We start from the raw sequence: 24,450 nt of genomic DNA on the forward strand, positions 1-24,450 counted from the left end.
AGTATTACCCAATGTTTTTTCCTAAGAGTAGCTTTAGGATGCTGCTACATACAGTAACAGCTAGAATTAGTTTAACAAAACCCAAAGTATGACTCTTTAGTTCTTTTCTTTGCAATTGTGTTCACTGTAATTAATAGATATTTCCTCTTTAATTTTGTGTTTGTGCACAATGCAGGCTGACTCTGTGATATGGATGCAAAACAGAACTCTGAACAGCAGCTGTCTTAACTGCCCTTTTAACTTGTATTACAGAATACTATCTGAGCTTTGCACAAATCCATCTAGATTTTGTCACATCTAGAATTAATTTGGTATAGACCTTAACTCTAGGACTGCAACTTTCTTTAAAATACAGTGTGATCTTTTTTTTTTAAAGCATCACATGAAATAATTTCTGTGGCAGGCAATAGCAGCAGCTGTGGCAGAGATGACTGAATACAGTGGTGAAAGTGGGATTGGTGGACCCTCAGATAGTTCTTCAGAAGCATCCAAGCTCAGCTCAAAAAGTGCCAAAGAAAGGAGAAACAGAAGGAAGAAAAGACGTCAGAGGGACCTCTCTGAAGAAGATGATGACATAAAGGTTGAAAAGCTTCCAAAATCTGAATCAGATGGCAGTATCAGAAGGAAAGGTTTCCGTTTTTCTTTTGATGGGAACAGACTTGCTTATGGGAAGCCTTTCACATCACCCCACCAGGTATTGTGAATAGTGCTGTTTTCATTCCTGGGGTTTAAGAGAGGACTGTAATATTCAAAAATTTCACTGCAACTTTGCAGAGTAATACAAGGACAAATAATGTTGCATTGTTTAAAATGCCAGCTTACTGTTGGTATTATTGTCTGGAGCATACCTAAACAAATGTTTTCTCTCATTGTTTAGGCTCTGATGTGGCTTAACATGTGCAGTAGCATTACGTTTCACTAGATCATTTGAAATAGAAATCCCTTTATTATTCATAAAAGTAAAATTTAAGTATAAAGTATACCTGTAGAACATTCAGGGTATTGATATAATTTAAGATAATGCATGATCTACATGGACGATTAGAATTTATAGATGTCTTGAGTTTTCTCTTTAATACAGAGATGGAAACTACTATGGCCTTATGCATCTCCTTTTTTTTCCCTCTCCAATGATTGGTATATATGAATTTACCCTTTCATATGACTTTAATCTCATGTCTGAAAGCTACCTAAAGCTCTGTATTAAAAATTACACTAATGGATTTCTGGAGAATATTTTTTTTTTAATACATAGACATGCATATTGTCTATTTAATATCTTAAACTGGTCATTTCATTTATGTTTTGTTTGCAGTCTTTACTGAGTGTTCGTGGCTCCCTGTTTTCTCCCAGGCGTAGTAGCAGAACAAGTCTTTTCAGTTTTAAAGAATATGGAAGAGACATAGGATCTGAAAATGACTTTGCTGATGATGAACACAGCACATTCGAGGACAATGGGAGCAGAAGAGGTTCCCTGTTTTTGCCACGCAGAAACGGTGAACGACGCAGTAGTAATATTAGTCAGGCCAGTAGGTCATCAAGAAAGCTGACCGTGTTTCCAGTGAATGGGAAGATGCACAGCACTGTGGATTGCAATGGGGTGGTTTCCTTAATGGATGGACCACCGGGTCTGTTGTCGCCTGCTGGACAGCTTCTGCCAGAGGTGAAAATAGATAAAGCAACAACTGACGATAATGTAAGAAAGTTTAAAATTACTCCAGGTTTCATAACCTTTATTGCACCAGACGAAGTTTTATTGGAATGTAACTCTTCAAACGTGGTTGCAAAGTTGTGAATGCTTTTGCAACATATCTAACTGTAATGAAATAGGTTGACAGTGATTCACTCAAAAGTGTGGGGCTGACACATGAAAATGGAAGAGAAAAAAGTAGCACATTTTATATGTGCAGGGCAAGGATTTGCATGTACCTGCATAGTGGATCAAATTATTAATGTTCCATTGCTAAATCTGTTTTAGAACCCAAAATAAGTTGTTCAGATTTGTAAGTGTCATGCGTATCATTATGTTGTTTCACTTTTCCTTTATTTATTGCTTTAGCCTCCCTTTAAATGTGTTTCCTAATTCTCTGTCAGTAATCTGCTGCTTTTATCCATGATCCGTATATTTGGTATGGTGCATAGCCTTTTAGGTTATGTTGAAATTTTAGGATCTCTGAAAGCTGTTGTTTTTTTTTTTTCTCCTGGTTCTTAGAGATGGTCTAAGCTTCTCACTGCCCAGGATGATGGTATAATTTAAAACCCCTCTCCCTCTGGTCAGTTTCATCTGTTTCCTCACTCTGCTTTCAGAGTAGAGCAGAGGAATCCATTGCATGTTTTTCCTAGAAATCTTCTTTAATTTTTTTTTTACACACGTAACATTTAAGAGGCACATCAGATGGATTCCTTACAATCTCCTTGCAGTTTATTATACTTTCATTTTCATGCATTATTTAATTTATTGGAAAAAAATTTGATCATGGTCTTGTATTGATAACTTTGACTGAAGCATGTTCCATGATGTGACTGTAATACAGGTTTCCATTTTTTAACAATATACTTGAAAAAAAATTACTCTTTTTAATGTCAGTTAAGTCAGACTTTGTATCTTCAGTTGAAATTCATAAGTCAGAGATGACAGCTATTAAGTGTAAAATATATCCTTTAATGAATGGGTGTAGGGATCAAAACTGATAAAAATTAATTTTAGAGAATAATTTTTATTGCAGAAACATTCCTAGCATAAATCACTGGAAAGTATCTTGTAACTGAACTAATTTACAAGTGAAATATTGGTTGAGAAAGCATGAAACTGGGAACTGGGAATTTTTTTTTGGTTTGGTTTGTTTTTTTTTTAATTCCAGTACTGCAACAGTCTTGGGTTGTTTCCTTGGCTATGGCTTCCTCCTAAACTTCTTTGTGTCTCATGTGGATTTAATAGTAGTTAACTATACTGCAATAGTAATATGGAATTAAATAACAAGATTTTATTTAGTATTTTATATGTATTAACAATTTTTAGAAGTATAACATTAAAATGGCCTTTAAAAAACAAGACTTACATGTGTAGTGGGAAAAAATTTTTGATGTAATGACACTTTAAATATAAAGCTTCATGTATTACGAGTTCATTGAAACCAATGAGTCTTTCTAATACCTGTTCTGCAGAATTTTCTAAAGTAAAATTTCACGTATGCTCCTTTTTCATTTGCTTTAATTTTTCTTTCTCTAATAGAGCACTACTACAGAAAAAGAAATAAAAAGGAGGCGCACAAGTTCGTATCAAATACCAATGGAGTTGCTGGAGGATCCCAGCTTAAGGGAAAGAGCTATGAGCATAGCTGGCATTATCTCAAATACAATGGAAGGTGTGTTACAACTGCAGATGTGTGAACCTCCTTGGCATAGCCTTAGACTTACTTGAAGGTGTTATATCACAGTGCAAATATAGAAGATAAAAAATATGTAACCATGAATAAACTAAAAGAAAAAAAGCACATGTGCATAGCAGAAAAAGAAATGAAGGAGTCTAACAAGTACACTAAACTAAGAAAGATTCTAATTAAAATAAATAATGTGTATATGTTTTTTACTAGCTTACTAGTTTATCAATACAGATATTAGAAGAAATGTCTTGTGATAAATTTGACTGTGAAAATATTACACAAACTTAAAGGCTAGTTCTGAGTTAATGAGAAGGAAATTTGTAATAGAATTATTTGGAATAGTGAAGTTATTAATAGTGAAATTCTCATAAATGCTTGAATAATTTTCAAAAATCTATTAATGGTGAAATGAATCTTACTTTTTTCTGCAAATAAGCAATTTAACCTTTGAGAGGACTGTGAAGCTGGAAATTTTACTGAGAAAGATATCCCTAAACTTAAGCATAAATAGTTAAGGTTTTCTTTTTTTAAACAAGATTGTATAGTATAAAAAATAAACAACTTGTTCAGTTATTAGCTCAAAATGCTTGAGGTTCCTCTATACTTCTAAAACTTTTTCAATCAATAACAATGTTATGTTCCAGGAAACCTGAGGTGGTTCCTCCCAAATATCATTTATAGTTTCAGTGATAAAGATTAAGACCTGAGAAAGCAGATAAACAAAAATTCATCTTCACTTTTTCCAGAACTTGTTCACCATACTTCTTTTTTTTTTTTTTTTTTTTTCTCCCCAGAACTTGAAGAATCCAGACAAAAATGTCCACCTTGCTGGTATAAGTTTGCCCACACTTTTTTAATTTGGGATTGTTGGGAGCCCTGGTTAAAAGTAAAGACTGTAGTTGAATTGATTGTAATGGATCCACTTGTTGATCTTGCTGTCACTGTCTGCATAATTTTAAACACACTTTTTATGGCCATGGAACATTATCCAATGACTGACAATTTCAATAATGTACTTAAAATAGGAAATCAGGTAAGTCTATCAAACTTTATAACTTGATACAGTTGGAACCTGGAACCTATTCTCTGTGAAATAGAATACTTTTATTATTTCTATTATCATCCCATAAAATAAAGGTTAAAGGTATAATTGTAGTAAAAATAGTCTAAAAATACCATTTGCAATATGTTGTACATAAGAGTTTGATGTCTATATTAAAATTTCTGCAAATAGATTTTTCAGCAACCAGACTTAAAATCACATGAAATGAAAGGAGATCAGATTTGATTTTGTTTAGTGCCAAATTAGATCTTTTGTGCTGTAATTACCATCGACAGAGGAGGAGTTAGATATTATTTTGAATTCTTATTTTGCACTGTTACTTTTGTGTTATTTTTGTATTTCTGTGAATGATATTACTTTGATTGGTCCACAACATTTTGGAAGGCAAAGAATGTACAATTTATTCCAAGAGTGTCTATTCTCTTAGGCACTTGGATTTTGTTGCCTAGTGAATACAATCTGGAGGTCGGGCGTGGAGTGTTTGATTGTACTATAATACAGATAATGTTGATTTAGTAAAATAGTAAAACCATTTAGTTATTAGAATATATGAAATTCTAGTACATGTTGGGCAAGTATTCCCATTTAAATCCAGAGCTGTTAATCTGTTAATACTTAAATTGTATGCTGATATTTTTAGCCAATACAGGAACAGTACAATGTTTTCACCATAACCTGGAGTCAGAGATCATTTTCCGTGGAAGATAGTCATATCATGTTGTTTAAAATAAATTTCGGATGTATTTGAGGAGAAAGGGAAGATGAATAGCTGAGGATCAGTAACTAATGCAGAGGATTGTCTTATGATCATGCTTTACCCAGGATTGCTTTATGATCATGCACGTTTTACCCAGGAAATGCAACCATTTTTCCCTTTCATATATAATGAAAACCCAATTTTGAGTTGTGTAAATGTTCCTTCATGCTGAGAAATGTTTACTCCCAGTCAGCTAAAATGCCACTATAATACAGGTGTAGTTAGGGCAGTTTATTTCTTGCTTTTTGAACTGTATAGCACTGTCTTTTAAAGACCATCAAATGCTCCTGATTTATTCGATGTTTTTTTATTAGTAAAGGGTGATAATTCATGCAGTTCTGTAAATACTGGTGCTCATACATCTACAGCAAATACAGGGAATTTCTTTCAAAGTCATCATTTGCTTTCTGCTTCAGAAGGCTTCAGAGACAGAAAGGAGTTTTACTTCAAACATGGCCCACAGCATAACTGGCCTTTTTTTTTTTTTTTGGCAGCAAGAGACAGAATCTTTGCTTACTATACCTGAGTTCTCATGAAGACTTCATTTGATAGCACACCAGTCACCAATTCATGACCAGTTTGTATTTTTTCACACACATTTGTTAAAGCAGCCTCTGTCGTGGCAAGAGCAACTGATTGTTACCTTGCTGAAGAAAGTTACTTTAATTAGAAGGATGACAGATATGAAGAGCAAACAGGAGGCCTGATGGAAATAGTTTGTTCTTCACGAGTCAGTAAATGTGTCTTGTGTTTAACTAAAGATAACAGAGTTATGCTACATCTCGTTTTTATGTGGCCACTTAACCTTCTCTGTGAGGTTCAGCTAGTCATGATTTTCCATACTGACATCCTGTTGTAAGAGGGTTGTTATTTTGTTCTTAAGTTGTTCTTCTACTGCTGGTTCAACTTACTCATACTTAACTATAAAGTAACAATAAATTTTCTTCCTTCAGGTTTTTACTGGAATTTTTGCAGCAGAAATGGTTCTCAAGATAATTGCCATGCATCCTTTTTATTATTTCCAAGTCGGCTGGAATATTTTCGATAGTTTTATAGTTATCCTTAGTTTGGTGGAACTTTTTCTGTCAAACGTGGATGGATTATCCGTTCTCCGATCGTTCAGATTGGTAAATAAGTGATAATAATATATCTGCATTAACTTATGCATTATATTTGTATTTTAGCTGTACTCATGTAAATAAGACACTTTTTTAGGAATACTATGCAATGCTTTTGCTAAGTGTCACAGGATATCTCTGCAAGCACGTTTTACAAAATCATTTGTGTAATCACTCAATAGTGTCTGCTGTTTTATATTTCAGAAGCAATCAAGTATGTTTTCAAGGGAAAGAATTAAATTTTTATTGCAATTGTTTTACCATGGATTGATAAAGCATAGTGAGGTATACAATTTATTTAGTGCATATTTCAACTACAGAAGGGGAGAAAGTATAATGCATACTTTTTCTTTAGCCATAACCCACCCAGACTGAAAATGGTATTACATAGTTTAAAATTTTTATTTATTTTAATTTTAAAAGAAATTTGATTTTTTTTTTTTCTTTTTCCCCTTGGCAAAAAATAAAAAATGTGTAATACCATTTTCAGTCTGGGTGGGTTATGGCTATAGAAAAAGTATGCATTATACTTTCTCCCCTTCTGTACTTGAAATTTTTGTCTTATGGCTTGTGTTTGACTTTTATTTCCAGATTGTGGGATTCTCTTTTAATTTGTTGGAGGCAATATTCTTTTAGAAGACCCCTTTCTTTGAGGATTTCAGAGTCCATTATTTTCCTCAGTAGAATCCTGTTGATTTAATGTTGGGTTTTTGCTTCTTTTAAATTCACTTCTGCACATAATGTTTGAGATGTTCAGAATTTACTATACCAACGATTCTGTTATTTATCTCTATAGTGTTTTTGTAACTACTGCAAATAATATCTCTGTATTTGTTTTTCAGTTGCGAGTTTTCAAATTGGCAAAATCTTGGCCAACACTAAATATGCTGATAAAAATTATTGGCAATTCAGTGGGAGCTCTGGGGAATTTGACCCTGGTGCTGGCCATCATTGTGTTCATTTTTGCCGTGGTTGGTATGCAGCTGTTTGGGAAAAGCTACAAGGACTGCGTCTGCAAGATCTCTACAAACTGTCAACTTCCACGCTGGCACATGCGTGACTTTTTTCACTCTTTTTTGATTGTGTTTCGAGTGCTGTGTGGAGAATGGATAGAAACAATGTGGGACTGCATGGAGGTTGCAGGCCAACCCATGTGCCTTACTGTCTTCATGATGGTCATGGTGATAGGAAACTTAGTGGTATGTAGCCAAATTAATTTGAGAATTCATTTAGAGAAAGAATGTTACAGAACCAGGAATGAAATGTTAAAGGTTTATTAAACATGATATTTAAATGCAGGGTTTATTATTTTGAATTTCTTATGAGCGCAAGTTCTGAAACAGAGATTTCTGTGTCTTAGCTTTGTAGTCTTACACTATATGCTCTGCTTTGTGGATGGCCCCCTTCAGGGATCTGGAGTGCAATTCAGCGTATGTTGGTGAGAGAGAGGCAAGAGTTGTCTGTTCAGCTTTTTGTGGACTATTCCTGTTTTGTCCTCTATTCAGTTAACCTGAGTGTTTGCTCTTTGTGGAAGAGCACATAACGAGGTCTTTTTTTTCCTAAGTGATTGAGGCATCACTTCCAATCACACATAGTCAGGTGGTTTTGTTTGGTTTTATTTTCATTTAACTTTTTATTTGCGTTTTACTTTTTCTGCTTTCTAAAACACTGCCTTAACACTTAGACTCTTCAATTTAAGCCATTTTGAACCTTGTTTACTACACCGTCAACTTTTTACACAAATGGGGTAAGAAAACTGGAATTGGAAGGCAGTGGAAAAAAACCCCACAGATTGAAATACTTCATGTTTTCTTTCACCTCTTCACCCATTTCTGTTTCTTAAGTACTTATTACAGGTACTTTTAAAGTGGTCTATATTGTATCCATTTTCTCTCTCAGAGGAAAGCATCTGATCTGCACTAGTTTGTACATTATGGTACATAGATTTGTCTTTTTTAATATGGATATTTTGTGGGGGTTTTTGTTTGGTTGGTTTTGTTTTTTATTAACACACCCATAAATGAAGCCTTATTTGCTCCACCTTTTTCTCTGCTTTTTTTCATTGCCAGCTGAGTTTTCCTCTATTCTAAATCTTTTCTTTCAGGAACTGTCATCAGCAAAAGAGGTTTTAAATTCGCCATCATGGAGGCTTTTGTTAGGAATAAGATAGTTACCTTTAAACCAGTCATGAATTATTACTAGTAGCACAGCCACTTACTCTTCTGCAAGTGTCTTATAATGAAGAGAACTATGAAAGTGGTTGACTAAACAAAACATTTTCCTCAAATAAGTTTCTAAACCAGACAATAGAACTTTATGAAATAAAGCATCCATCTTCTTGAATTTTTCCATAGTATTTCCTGTATTCTAATTTTATACCATAGGTCTACTAGAATTTCTTACATGAGTAGACCATCCTTGCTGTGTGTTCAGGGCTCTGTTATCCAGTTACCTTTCTGTGTTCCTAACACATAGTTTTATCCTGTCATCTTCAAAGCTGCATAGAAGAACTGCTCTGAAGGCTTTAAGAACAGGTGCTCTGCTACTTTGGACATCCTAGTACCATTTGAGGTCCTGGTAGACCCTGGGCATGTATAACTGATACCTGTTCTATGTTTTGTCTTACTGTGGGAAAAGGATGACCTGGGGATTAGGAGACAGGGTCTGCTTCATGTTTTTTTAGGTTGCACACAAGTAATACAAAATGTGATGTGCCCACCTGACTCTGCTAAAACCCTGGGCCAGAGAACCATGGTGACCACTTGCAGCTGTCCCCCTCCCCTTATACAGTGGGCATGATGCTTATGGTATGGAATACCCCACTGGCTGGTTCAGTAGGCTGTCCTGGGTGTGGCTCTCCCAACTTCTTCTGAAGAAAATTATCTCTATCCTAGCTGAACCTGGAACAGCACCATGTCTGACCTTCTACAAATACGAGCAGAAAAATGATCTGTGTCTTCATAGTCATACAGCAATGCAAAAGCACTAAAAAAACCCCACTGCACTAGGATATAGAGCAGGTGTTGTGCTTAAGTTGCATTTAATGTGTAATTCTGAGCATCATATATAGCAAAGGAAAACACAAAGCCTTGTGTACATAACGTGTGATAGAAGAAAAATGTGATTGAAAATTTGAGAAAATTCAGCTGGTAATTTTTGTTTTATTTTTTTAGGTATTGAACCTTTTTTTGGCCTTGCTGCTGAGTTCATTCAGTTCAGACAATCTTTCACCTACAGAGGATGATAATGAAATGAACAATTTACAGATTGCTGTTGCAAGAATTCAGAAGGGAATAGATTATTTGAAGAAAAAAGCAGGTGAATGTATCCAAAAGTCTTGTTGGGGGAAACAAGCTGTTGTAAATCAAAGAACAGCAACAGATCAGTTGAATGATGAGAAAGACCATTGCATTTCCAACCGTACCATCACTGAAATAAGGATAGATACGAATCATCACAAAAATGAGAATGGAATGGCTACTGTTATAGGTGGCAGTGATTATACATCATTTATAAACAATCCAAGTCTTACTGTTACAGTACCAATAGCTGTTGGAGAATCTGATTTTGAACATCTAAATACAGAAGAGTTTAGCAGTGACTCAGATTTGGAGGAAAGCAAAGAGGTAAAATTTAAATATATTTTGTACGAATTGTATTCTTTCATAGTGTGGCTCTTCCTGCTTAGAAATAGAACATAATTATGATTTGAGCTTGTTGGACTGTACAGAGAATGAATAAACTCAAGTGGGAGAGTGGAGGTAAAGAGAGTAGGAAATACAGGCAGTGCTATATAAGCGTATATGAACCTTTTTAAAAACAGGTTTTGAAAACCAAAGTTTTCTAAATTTCTAGTTGAAGAGACAAGCCAATGTATATATATACAGATTAAACAGAGAAAGAATCTGTTTTTATATGTATAATCACAATACTTCCATGATGTAAGCATGGAAGTAAACTATTTAAAAACATTAGAGGATATATTAATTATATGAATACCCTTTGCATCTGATTTTTAAAGCTGACTGAATTCTACAGAAATCAGTATTAGTTGTACTGGATAATCTAAAGCGGGGTTAACTCAAGCTGATTAGATCCATAACAACAGTTTTCAAGTTCTGAAATTGAAAGCCAAGGGAGCAATTCAGTTCTATACAGTGAATATGTCAAGTAAACATGATGAGAAAAAATAGAATTACTGAATGGGGAAAAAAATTGAATTATTACTTGTTTGTGGGAGATTTGAACCAGTCACTGTAAAGACAAGTGCCTGTCCTCCTTAAACTGGGTCAGCTTTAGCAAAGTAGTCATGTATCAGCAGCTACAGAATGAGAGGGAAAGCAAATAATGGATTTCAGCATGATCCTGAGAGACAGTTTGAAAATTCAGATTGCTGTGCTATGACTCCAGTACAGACTGAGTCTGGTATCAACTGCCCTGACACCTGAAGACATAAGGACCTTAATGGAGTATCACTGCTCATGGAGACAGCTGTACTCCAGTCTGGATTGCTTTGTCTGAATTGTTTTGTTTTCTTTTGGGGTTGGTTGTTCTGTTAGTGGGGTGGGTTTTTTATTATTATTTGATTGGTTGTGGGTAGGTTTTTAGCTGTTTTGTTTTGAACTGGCAATGAATTTGCCCATATTCTTTCCAAACTTCTACTGGACAGCTGCTGCATATTATTAATCTGAATAAAGGATACCAGTCTTCGTAGTGAGTTTTAATAAAAATAATTTTTTGGAAGGAATATCTGATGAATCCAAGTAATTTAATCTTGCTCTGATAACTACATTAAATCTAACTCTTATCTGGAAGTTATCTAGCACTTGAAGATACCTGGTTCTTCACTAATTTATATTTAAAAATTGGATGAAATCTATGCGTTCTCACCTCTGATGGTCAAGATTAAACATAAGCATTAGCTGTTTATAAGGTTCTATTACCTAGTATTAATTTCAAGCCACTCAAATGTGCAAAAAGTGGCTAAGGATGGGCATGGTTGAAAGGCAACCATAGGAGATACATAAATTAACAATAGAAAAGCATTTAATGTACATTAGTTTATAGACAGTAAGGAAAATGTCTGTCATTTTGTAGATTATTTCAGCTCTTGCTTTCAGACTTTCTCTTGAAATGGAAGCAGTTTATATTGGAGTTGTTAGATAGCTACAGTATTTAATTGGCCTTTGAGAAGTCCTTGTTGAGAAGTGAGATTAGATTTAAAAGAAGTTAAGGAAGGTGCGAGGTGCTTGAAGAAATGACAGGTTTATTGCTAGTCATCGGGTTTTCATTTTTACGTTGCTATACATCTGTTACAATCCGTAATGCACCTTAAGCTATTTGAATTTTTCTGTTGTTTATTTTCTAGAATTCATGCAGCTAAAAAAATTCTAATGATAGTGGGGAAAATTGCTTACACAGAAGTCTAGTATTTGGCCTGGCATGATTGATTGTTTTGTTTTGCCTGTGGCTTATATCTGAAAGTGTATTCTAGACACGTATTTAGCGTCTAGACCTTGAAAACCTTGAAAATGAAACTAAAAGAAAAATATATTTCTGTTATTCTAAAGGTCTAATTAATACAATGTAGAGGGTGCTTAAAGCTATAATGTATGTAGTGTGGGTGTATCTTTGTTTTTTTCATTTGTGGTTTTATTGAGGGCATGAAGGGTAGAAGAGTTTTTGTTTGGGGTTTTTTTTGTTTGCTTGTTTGGGGGTTTCTTAAGTTCAGGCCTAAGTCCAGTGTATGTTTCTGAGCTTCAGATATTCTGATAACTTTACCTCTTTCAGTATGTCTTTGGATCTGTTTAATGCTCTAATCAAAGGTGTAAATGGTATGTTTTGCAAATGTGTGGCGTTCTAGAAAACACATTTTAAAATAAGTAGGAATACATACTTCTGCTCTTTCCAGAACTCAACCAACCTAAAGGGTACCGTGTGTTAACTTCATTGCGTACCATTCTTACTTCTCACAGGAGTAAAATCAACCTGGATCAGTCAAGAATGCAGATCTGGTGCTTTTTAACCAGGCAGAGCAACGTGTCAGCATGTTTACACAGGTTACCTAAAAAAAATCATACATATATGATCACTTTTGAGATTGACTGGCCTGCATGCTACTCAGCTACAATATATTTTTTCCCCATCTGTTGCAATGTAGTGGAAACATGCACAGCGCTCTGTAAGCTGAGTCCCGTGACTCACGTCACCGCATGGTTGAAGGCAACCCCAACATGTTCCTCTCTCCTTGTTACATCTTTTGTATTTTCTGTACTACTTATGTGGCATAACCTGCATGCTTGGTAGGTTTTTTGTTCTTGTTAACTGAATTATTAAGCATCAAGACTGTTCAGGTTTAAAAGGGGTTACAGTATATGATTTTATGAAAATGGAAAGGTAATCTTCACTTAACTTTTTCTGTTCATCTGTTGAACCATTTTATTAGCTTTCATGTAATTATGAACATTTTCTGATCATGTTCATGTGACCAATGAATATTGCATATATACAATTACTTGTATGCTACAATGTTTATGTATTTTGATCTCAGTTGTTTCATGTTTGTTCAGTGTTTTTATAATTTACATTCCAGTTTTCTCATATACAGAATCTAAAAATGCAGGATGAAGTATACACTCCTGGGAACAATCAAACATATCTTTTTTTTTTTTTATATACATATGCGTAGTCCTTTTGAATATGGATGTAATAATTTATTTATATTCTACTCATGAAGTTTGTGTAAGATTGGAAGTTAGTGAATCATTTTGTCAGTTTTGATCTTCATCGTTAATAATTTTTTATTTGTGTACTTAATCTGGTTGCTTTATTTTTAGAAAGACATTACAAAGCAAGCAAAAATTCCTTGTAGGATTCTATGTAGGTGTTTAAATACATCAGGATAGTTTAAAATTATATAAATAAGGACGTTCAAACAAGAAAGAAATAAAAAAAATAGAAAAATCCAGGGTAAGGCTATAATTAAGACAATTGTTAAAAAGAGAAAATAGGAAGCTAGTATCCTCCTATACCTCTCAACTCAGGAACTCCAGAACTATAAAACAAATCTTAATTGGACCAAGCTATGTGTTTCTTATCCTGATGATCTCTTCTTAGTCACAGAATGCTTTGTGTTGGAAGGGACCTTTACAGGTCATCTTGTCCAATCTCTCTGCAGTGAACAGGAGAATCAATCAAGTTCCTTGGAGCCCTGCCCAGCTTGACCTTGAATATTTCCAGGGATGGGCCATCTACCGCCTCTCTGGGCAACCCATTCCAGTGTGTCACCACCCTCATTGTAAATTAATTTATTCCTTATTTCTGGTCTAAAACATAGAATCGAAGAATTATAGAATGCAGTGTTTGGAAGGGACTTCTTGAGGTCATCTAGTCCAACCCCCTTCAGTAAGGAGGGACATCCCCAAATAGATCAGGTTGCTCTACTCTCATTACCCCTTGTCTGTTTACATCAGGGCCTGCTAAAAAGTCCTCATCTTTCTTATAGGCCCCCCTTTAAGTACTGCAGGGCCATAGGAAGGTTTCCCTGTGGCCATCTCTTCTCCAGTCTGAACATCACCAATAGTTGAATAGTTGAGCAGTTCCATTCCTTACCATTCAGAGGTCATTGAGGCATTTCTTTCCCAAATACAAATTGTGTTCACATGGTTTCATTGTAGAAGCCTGCATTGCCTTTCATGTATTCTTTTGCACTGTTTTATTTACAGGCAATATTTCAAGTCTGGCTTTTGTGCCCAGGTGGCCTGTAAGCTATTCAGAAAGATGGAACTCAAATATTTTTCTAAGGATTTATTCAAACCATTTTTGAAACACCCCTTAAGCAGGTAGTACCGCATCCTGCTGGTGCTAAATACGGGAATGCGATTCTGATTTGATGGATATTGTTCATGTGACTGTTCCTGCTTCAAGCTTCTGCTGTCGTAAACCTGGACCCGTGTAGAACAGCATGCAAAATAGTAAACTGGGGCCTCATAGTTATTTGACTGAAAAATACTTGAATCCTTTCCATTTGGATGTCACATTGCCTTATTGTAACCTTCCGCTTTTTTTTCCTCTTTGTTTAGTAGAAAGGGTAGATTTTGGGTTTAGATTGTTGGGGAAAAAAAGCATATTTTCTATGGAAAATACTTTTGCTTTCTTTACAAGGTAAATAATGTTCAAGCTTTATTTATAGACATATTTCTTTCAGAAGAAAGATAAATAAATGGGTTACAGTGAAAGTGACTTTACCAATTGTGCTTACACTGACAAATACCATACTTGGTGATAAGTCAAGGGGATGTTGTAGAGACGTGATAACAGAAAATGTTTTATGTCCTTTTGTTGTTTAAGTAATATTTAAGACTAAATGGAAAAATGATATTATTCCTATTAGAGAAGTATATCCTGCTGAAAATAGATCTCATTGAGCAGGAAAATATTAATGGAACAGAAGTAACATAGGTATGCTAATTTTTCTGTTGCATTTCTACAAATTAATATTTTTGAATCCTCATTTCTAAGAGGTTCCTTAACATACTCTTCAAAGTGCAGTTCATTACCTCCTTCTCCATCAAAAGGAGACTGTTTTGGGCTGGGTTTTTTTGCTTTGTTTTTGTTTTTAATTACACAAGACAATGTTTCCCTTTTAATCAGTATATTAACAGCTGTGTTGCTGGGATGTTTGTCCTTTGCTTTGGAGGATGGGAAACATACCAGATTTTCCTTGACTATTTGAATGTCAAAATGTGAATGACTTGCAAGTTGAATGCGCAGTTAGATAGCAGCATTTGAATAATCAATGGCCTATTTATTATTATCTCCTATTATGGAGTTGCTTTAAAGTCATTATCAGAAATTTTGTGTACACTCATTATTTTTAAGAAGATGCTTACTAAAGATTGATTCTTTACTAGTTAAGCAATCTTAAGTGGCTTCAGTAGGACAATTTGCAGTAATAGCATTATTCTTGCAAGTATTTGTGCCATGATATTTTGACTCCTTTCTAAAAATAAAAAAAGATCATGAGGTCCAGACTTTGGCCTTATAACAGCACAGTAGATACTTGTTTGGGGAAAAAAAATTATTAAAAATCTGAATAGCCTTTCGCTGCCAACAGTGAAAAAGAAAAAAAAATATATATTCAGGCAATTTTCTCAGACAAAAAATGGCTTAGCTGTTGATTTGCAAAAGTCAAGGCAGATAATTAACTTTTGAGTACATGACCCATTCAATCCATGCTTTCTGTAAATACAACGAGGCCTTCTTAATTAGTTGGGTAGTGCCCTGGAAGGTGGAGGACAAACAATTTTGCCTTTCTTAAAAGTCCCGTTCTGGGAATGACACAAAATCATTTACCTCTCTGCTAGCTTTCTACATAGAAAACAAACTAATTGACAGGAAATTCTGTGCATGTTGCCTTTTATCATGTGTTGTCTTAGAGGTTTTTTTGTTTGATACCCTCATCTTAGTGAGAAATATGAGCACCCCACATAAAAAAGAGAACTAATGTTTAATTAAATCTGTAACTCTTCAAGCACCTGATTATATCCTACCCTGTCCTTAGAATAAAAACGAAACCAAAGTACCTGTCCTTTATATAAAAATAATTTGATTTCTAGAGTAAAGACAAAATAAAAATTATCTAATATCAGATTCTTCTACCATGCATTAACTAAGATACATAACTTCATGTTTTAAGCACATTGATCCTTTTGAATTTTTTTTCTATTTATGGTTATTCATATTTTAATGTTGTTAATTCATGTAAATCCGTATTCTTTCAGTTGTATTCATGTCATCTGCTCAAACACTGTACTAAGTAGCTTATGATTCAAATAACCCAGGGTACTTCATGTTGGTTTGAATTTTTCTTGGCACTATGACACTAAACTTCCTTACTCTTCAAAAAAATCCCCCAAAGTAATTTGATTTATAATTCACTTCATGATTTAAGTTTACCCACCACTGCTGCAACTTTTTGCAATATATATGCTATGTCATGGAATGATGAAAGCAGCATATTAATAAAATTATGGAGGTATATAGTGCTATCTTCAGGTTTAGTAGAATTAGTGGTAGGAAAAGATGTTTACTGTGAAGAATGATGTTTTAAGCTTAATGCTGCTAAAAATGAAAAGAGGTGTTTGCATCATATATGAGGAATTTGGGGATTTCATTCCAGATAATCAATTTCTAAAGTAGCAGCAATGTAGACAGTATTGCTTAATTGCTTTTACTAGAAATTTTAATTTTCTTATTAAATTTTGTCTTCTTTCACAAGCAAACAAACAAAGATTTTAAAATTATTTAATACCTAAAATAATTTTGTCCTTTCAAATTTCATAATTGAAGCTTAAATATAGCTTGATTGGATAGTACCTGTAACTTACCGGCTTTTATATCTTAAATGGCTCTTAATCATGCATGTCTACCTAAATTAATGAAAATGGTGTTAATTCTACGAAACAGAGGCTGTTTTACAAAGTGTGCTTACATCATTCCCTACAGACATTTAGTTGTGTGAATTCATTACTGATGTTATGTACTTCTCGATAATAACATTGTAAAATGTCAGAGAATGCTCGGAGCAAAACTACTTTGACTTAGTTTGGTACTCATACTTGGATTAAGTGTACAGTATACCAGATCTGCCTTCCAAATCTCCAGACTATAGATTTTTGCAATACACGTGCAGATTACAAAATAGAAAAATAAATTAAGACTTATTCTTGTATTGGTAATTTTTTTTTTTTTTTTACTGATGTCACTTACGTAATTTTAACTATTGAAACAAACCAAAATCCTTGCTTTCTGGATGTTAACTGTACAGGTATGTGTACCAGAGTAATGGGTAGTTTCAAAATGCACAATGTAATACATGTGTGCATTGGCAAAAATAATGCAAATTAATGCCAGTTGAAATGTATCTATCATACTTTTCCTTTTTGAAACTTACTAGTTTTAAAACATAACAGGTCTTCATGTGGTAGTGATAATCATGGGTTAAGAGAGGGCAGGCTTAATTTGTTTGATGAATGTGTTGAGGGTAACGTTCAAATTCACGTCTGAAACAAGGCTTCAGATGAATCCCAATGTTTAGCATTTTCCAATCTAGATCTCAGGAATAATCTTAAATGGAAAATAATTTAATTATTTGTGGTCAAAGGTAACCAAATTTTATTACAAATTGCAATGTGTGCAAGAAGTGGTTAGCTTGTCTCATATTGATGTTTAATGCCAGTGAAAAAGAATTGGTAGTTAAATTAATTTATTTTTATATTATGAATAACAGGCACTGAATTAAAATCCATCCTTAAAAATCTACTACTTTTTCCCTGACAGTTCACAAGTTAAAGTTTTACGCTGTCAGGATTTACTGTCATCATATTGAGGGGACTGCTCTAACAAACAAACTAACCAACATACATCATCTTAAAGCATACAACATAACCCTTATTGGTTTAAAATATTGCCAGAGAAATTATAGTAAGAAAATAATAGCAGAAAAGAAAATAAATAAGTATCATAAAATCTTCTTAGTACTTGTTAATTTTGACTGACTATACTACATTTATACCAGAAATTCTGAAATTCAGTGAAAGATGTGATACGCCTTGTCATTTCTAAGTACAAAGTGGATGATCTATGCACATTTCAACAGCATTGACTGCTATATGTGAATGTTTGTTTGTATTTCTGGTGACAAATATTGTTCTTATTATTACTTGCACACAGTGTTGCATGTTTAAAGTTAATTACCATTCTAAAAAAAATAGTAAATATTAGTAAAGTATAACTGTTTCAAATTTTATTTTCAGAAGCTAAATTTTTCCAGCTCATCTGAAGGAAGTACAGTTAATTTAGCTCTCTTTGGAGAAGAAAAAGCTGAGACTGAACCAGAAAAAGGTTCAGAGCTACAGGCATGCTTTACAGAAGGTATGTTTTACAGAAGATACAGAAATCAAATTTGAGGTAGGCAATTGCATTTCAGTTGTTTGCAACAGCCATTGGCAGTTCAAGAAAGATACTTGCTACAGCAGTCCTGGATCCTAGTTTGTCTATTCTTATGATATAATTAATTTTGCCTGTTCTAGATACTTGTACTGGAAGTCCATGGATGCATTTTGTGGTGCAAAATTAAATCTGTATGTGATCATTTATAATTCTTTTAAATAAACAGTAAATACACTTCTATAAAATTATCCTTAGCAATCAGTAAGCATGTTGATTGAAATTACATTATGAGCAGAGAAATCGGCAAAATCAAGCTGCACCAGATTCACTTCACTGAGAGATTTAAACTAGAATCATAGAATTAGCCATGGTCCCTTCATAGTGCCATAAAGAGGCCAGTGGGTGATTCAGGTCTTGGAAAGTTTGACTCAAAAGTAGACTTATTTTCTTGACATTACACCGTTATTGGGGGGTAGGGAGGTAGGGGGTATGTGTGCATAAATACAATGTGGGATGCAACGAGTTTTTATTCAAGAAGTCTTAACAGTATGCTTATGTATACTTAACAGTATACAATTTTGATTTATTTTAGTTCTGTATATCTGTACTCTTTAAGGGACTATTGAAATATGCTGTATAATGTATTTCCCATTTTTGTGAGACTACAGATTATACTTTCCTTTTAAGTCACAGTTTAAATAATTAAAACCAAAATATCCTACCCATGCTTTTTGATTTACTGTTATGAAGACCTTTGCCTTAGGCTAGGACTCTTGTCTTTTGAAATACTATTTCACTCAACTTTAAAAGCAAAATTGTTTTGCAGTGTGGGGCTGTACTGAATATTTCAAACTCTTCTCTTAAAATAAAAAGTGCACTTCTCAATTTGACACTGTATTACAGTTCTTCCTTATCCTTGTATTATGTGATGTCTATCAATTCTTGGGCATAAAATTATTTTTTTCCGTAATGTAATTTTTTTCCATTTTGAATAGTTGAAGGCAACATAAATCATGCTCTTCACAGTGGTAGCTGTTTTATCTGAGCTGATGAAATATAGCATAACTTACTTGTAGCATATGAACTTAGTGACACTCACAGGAAAACTAGAATACTACCTTTGGGGCCTATTAAAATCATTTAAATCTGGTTATGTTTCTATGTGATTAATAATTTTTAAAGAAATGAGGCTGCTATTTATTAGGCAAGCAGATAGTTCATTGAAAACCATGCCTTGAGGCCCCACCCCATGACAAGGCAGGGAGCTCTCCAAGGTGAGGCAGAATTCTGTGGATGAGTGCCATAAATCTGTACCAGATGGAAAAGCTCTCACAATCTTCAGTTAAATCATTTGTTTGTCATGCAAGAGGTACCCTTAGTCAGCCCTTGAGGCAGAGGTCATTCTTCAGGGTGATGAAGGGTGTTTGTCTATGTGATGTATTTGAACTTTAGCTGAGACTGACGTACTGTTAAAAGAAGCTGCTGTGCTTGTGAACTAGTTTATATAAGATCTATGTGTTTATCCTCTTTGTTTTTGCTCCCTGACAATTTCCATGTGTATTTTAAATATCTGTATGTAAATTAAATTTTTTTTTAAATGTCATTATAGATGAAAATTACCTCAGATGACTCTCTTCTACATCTAAAGTACCAGACTGAGAAGCTTTAAGTAACTTTCAGTAATTGGAAACATAAATTGCAGTAATTTGGACCTCATGAAACAGAAGCTAGATAAGAGTAATTTTGTTTTTTCAGGATAATGAAAATTCTTCTGTATAACAGTTTGTCATTATTTGTATCGTTAGGCTGTACACAGAAGTTTAAATGTTGTAAAGGCAGTATGGAAAGCACAAAAGGAAGAATCTGGTGGAACCTTCGAAAAACCTGCTACAAGATAGTAGAACACAACTGGTTTGAAACATTCATTGTCTTCATGATTCTTCTCAGCAGTGGAGCCCTTGTAAGCAGAGCACATATTTATCAAAGATAGTTTTATAATACATCTGGGTTCATAAAGAAAATAAACAACACAAAAAACACCAACACAAAGTTGGCTTGAAAGAGAGCTTAGAACTAAATCCCCAGAGTATTTTGTGTAGTGCTTATGCAATAAGTCGTTAAAATTCTGCAGTCAACATTCAGCCGATGAATTTTTGAAGAATTCAAAATTATTTGTGTATATGTGTGAGGATGCTGATGAAAAGGAATACGTTAAAAATCTTGTTTAATAAATTATAAAAATTATACAAAATTAATTGTAGAGAATAACTGGGACAAGCATACCACTTTAAATGGCCCCCCAAATTAGTACAGATGCTTGATCATGTTCTCAGTTTCTCTCAGGGTAGTTTCCCCACTGTTACTCTTCAGTCCTCACATTGCCCTGTGGTGTTTTGCCCTTTCTTAAATATTTTTCGTGAGGCACCACAAGCTTCATTGGTGGACTGAACTTCTTCCTGTGACACAAGGTACCCCTTTACCTCCTCACAGTGGCCACCCCTACAGCCTTATGCTGCTAAAGCCTTGCCACCAACTCCAGTTACTGAAATTCAACATGATCTTTTAGCAACATAGTATTTGGTCACTGTAGCTCATAATTCACTTTTGTTAGTTGAATTTATTGTAATTGGGAGACTGCCTTCTGTCTGAGCCTGACTGCATTTTTCAAGGTGACAAATGGTAATTCTGTGTTGACAATTATTAATGTTTCTAAAAACCTTTTTGCCAGCTTCAGTCATTATGTTGTAATTCCATTATCAGACAATGGTAAAATCTAAAATGCAGAAAGAATGCAATTGTAATCCCAGCTCATGCTGGCTTTTCAAGGTAAAACATCTAAATTTGAATGTGATTTTAATTTGGCATTCTTAATTCAGTTCTTTTGGCTTAGGTAGTTTGAAGAGACCTATGAATATCTGACTTGTACATAACTCGTTCTTCACAGGCTTTTGAAGATATATATATTGAACAGCGCAAGACTATAAAAATCATATTGGAATATGCTGATAAAATATTCACTTATGTCTTTATTCTGGAAATGGTGCTAAAATGGGTGGCCTATGGTTTTCAGACATATTTTACTAATGCTTGGTGCTGGCTGGACTTCCTGATTGTTGATGTAGGTACTATACTTTCTAAATAGTATGTTTCTGTTGTTTGGGCAGGTCTCTTTATGTAACTCCAATATGACATATATGTGTGTGTGTGTGTATATATAGAGGGAGAGAGAGATGTATATATGTGTGTGTGTGTATATATATATATATATACATATACAGTGAAAAATATAAATTTGGTTTAAAATAAAATGACATAGCAACGAATGAGATTCCATTGTAATTATTCAGTGAGTAACTAAATTTGTCTTTATATTTGTGCTAACGTTTTCGCCATGTGTTTGGTCTGTTTTACTGTTCTGGTTCTTGTCTAGTGAGGTAGGATTATTAGGTGACTAGACCTCAGTCTTCTGAATTTGGTGAAAGGAACAAGGGGGGAGGCAGACACAGAAAGGAATGGGAAATTTAAGTGAGCGCATAGAGTTGGGATAGACCAGTTGATCATGGGCTTAATGAGCCACTGCAAAAAATGCAGGGGAGGATCTTATCAGGAAGACAGCCATAGAAGAGGTAGGGGGGGGACACCAAGGCAGCAATTGGAATAAAGAGAAGATTGAGGAAAATGATGACCTATGGATCAATATAAAAAGGTTGAAATAGTTCATTTGCTATCCTCATTTGGACTGTTATGGTGCTTACTGTGAATTGGGCTGTGAGTCTGATTTCAGGGCAACTCTTCACTTTTGATTAACACATCATTTTCTAGAGATTCTTCTTTGGAAGCTTGACATTATTTTGGTTTTTGTGGGTCTGTCTCCAGTCACAGAGAATGCCTCTTCTTGCCTCTCTGAATTCTTATAACATGAAAAAAAGTAGGTTTTAGGTAACAGATTTTTTTTCCCCCCACAATTATGATAAACGCTCATATTGAAGCTGAAAAGTAAATAATGAAAGTAGCAATATTGCATGTTATGCATTTATAAATGAGTTCTTTCTGTTTGCACAGACATTTGAGTGGAAATTCAACAAATGGACGGGGAAAAGATCAGATAGTGTCTGGAATCTAGGACAGAAATTTTTTCCCCCCTACCAATAGAATTGAAACTTTCCTAATGCTCTTTTTTAAATACTCTTTTGGTGAGAAAGGTACAAATGATCTTTGTTATCTGTCTTATTCATCTAACTGTGATTCTCTTTCTTTGCATCAGTTATGTGCTAGGGGCATAGAATCCCTATTCTGAGCAAATTAACTAACTCAGGGACATGAAACAACATACATTTTTTAGGGAAACGCAATTCTCCACTTTCTTCTTTCACATCCCCTCCATTCTTTCTATTGTGAATGCCCAATATATACTTAAAGTATCAACATGTATTCCCAAAAACAGATGTATTGATCTCTACTAAGTATAAAAGATTCTCCCCTTTCCTTAGGATGAAATTCTGCAAAACAAGATACCCTCAACAAGGCAAAGGGAAAAAAAGTTTAAGATAGTCTGAGTGACACTGAATATATGCTTTTATTTGCTTATTTTTTAGATTTACCTTCTTATGAACACCATAGATTTCTGATTTTTTTTTTTAGCTATGACTTAAATGTTAATTGAAAAAGTATGATAATTTTTTAATTAATGGGAACTCATCAACAATCATTCAGATGGATTTTTGTCTTCTTAGCATAAAACTAGGGATGCCATGTTTTGCTATCAGAATCAGAACCGTGGAATGGTTTGAACTGAAAGGGACCGTAAAGATTGTTTAGTTCCAACCCCACTGCCATGAGCAGGGCCACCATGAGCAGGACCAGGTTGCTCAGGGCTCATAGAACTTGGCTTTGAGCACTACCAGGCTTGGAGCATCCGCAGTTTCTCAGAGTGATGTGTTCCAGTTGCATTTACAATGTGATCTGGACAGGTTAGACCAAGGGCCAAGGTTAATTGTATGAAGTTCAACAAGGCCAAGTGCCGGGTCCTGGGTCACAACAACCCTGTGGTGAGTTACAGACTTGAGGATGTGTGATTGGAAAGCTGCAACTTGGAGAGGAACCTCAAGGTGTTGGTTGCTGGTTGACTGAACATGATTCAGCAGTGTGCCCAGGTAGCCAATAAAGCCAATGACATCCTGGCATCTATCAGAAACACTGTGGCCAGCAGGAATGGAGAAGTGATCACCCACCTGTACTCAGCACTTCTGAGACCACACTTAGAGTATTGTTTTCAATTCTGGGCCCTTCATTACAGGAAGGATATTAAGATGCTGGAGCATGTCCAGAGAAGGGCAACGAGGCTCATGAAGGGCCTGGAGCACATGACCTATTATGCGAACTATTCTAAGTGCAAATCAGCAGAAGCAAGTGCTGCTACCTCACATTTTACCGTGACTATAATAATGCATCTGTAGTAGAGCTCTGTTTTGTAGCGTGTCATGTAGACAAGGTTTTCAGTATATTTCAGGCTTTGATTGAGTTTGTTGAGAACATGAGCTTTTATTCAAATCCTTTTTACCCAAATTGCCCTTCATTTTGCACAGGTATGATGTGCATTCTTTTCACTAGCACTCTGATGAAAATTCTAGAGATGAAGGTATCTGTTTAAACTGGTCTGAAAATTACAGGCAATTTTGTAATTGTTTAAATTTTTTTGTTAATTTTTGCTGGAAGCGTAGGGTCACTGTGAGCTTTTTTCTGATATCCAGATTAAAGTTTTTTTCCTTCAGGTGTTACATTTCTATTGTAAGGCTACTAAAAATAATAATTAAAATTCTTTTGCTTACTCTAGGTCTCCTTGGTTAGCTTAGTAGCTCATGCCCTTGGTTTCTCAGAACTTAGTGCAATTAAATCCCTCCGAACATTGAGAGCTTTGAGACCTCTAAGAGCTTTGTCACGCTTTGAAGGCATGAGGGTAAGAATAAAAGAAAGTGTTTAAAAAAATAGGTATTTAAAAATCCATTAAATTATGCCTAATTATAAAATCATAGAGGACCACTGAACTGCATGTCTTGTTTTCAAGGCTAGCAATGTTTGATTTGTTATATGTGCTATGCATTTTCTATTTTAATTACTTCTGTGTATTTTAATGTTTTACATTTTGTTTTGCTGTATTTGAAAAAAAAATAATCTTTT

The 24,450-nt window shown here is 34.6% G+C and overlaps 1 protein-coding gene across 14 annotated transcripts in view; it reads left to right on the top strand.

Annotated features, from left to right (window-relative positions):
• The window catches only part of LOC128967332 (sodium channel protein type 2 subunit alpha-like), a 41,473-nt gene that overhangs the window by 8,707 nt on the left and 8,316 nt on the right, over positions 1-24,450 (top strand). For 4 of the 14 annotated variants that reach the window (XM_054381431.1, XM_054381423.1, XM_054381424.1 and 1 more), the window contains exons 10-20: positions 404-694; positions 1,316-1,663; positions 3,233-3,365; positions 4,178-4,416; positions 6,157-6,330; positions 7,164-7,520; positions 9,495-9,947; positions 18,138-18,255; positions 20,079-20,233; positions 21,218-21,391; positions 24,107-24,229. In XM_054381431.1, the coding sequence (XP_054237406.1) occupies positions 404-694; positions 1,316-1,663; positions 3,233-3,365; positions 4,178-4,416; positions 6,157-6,330; positions 7,164-7,520; positions 9,495-9,947; positions 18,138-18,255; positions 20,079-20,233; positions 21,218-21,391; positions 24,107-24,229 (2,565 nt within the window). Of the gene's footprint in view, positions 1-175; positions 185-214; positions 244-403; positions 695-1,315; positions 1,697-3,232; positions 3,366-4,177; positions 4,417-6,156; positions 6,331-7,163; positions 7,521-9,494; positions 9,948-18,137; positions 18,256-20,078; positions 20,234-21,217; positions 21,392-24,106; positions 24,230-24,450 lie in introns of all 14 variants that reach the window. The other 10 variants (XM_054381419.1, XM_054381418.1, XM_054381430.1 and 7 more) reach the window with 7 other exon arrangements.

Source organism: Indicator indicator, chromosome 5 (assembly GCF_027791375.1).
Source record: "Indicator indicator isolate 239-I01 chromosome 5, UM_Iind_1.1, whole genome shotgun sequence".
NCBI lineage: Eukaryota > Metazoa > Chordata > Aves > Piciformes > Indicatoridae > Indicator > Indicator indicator.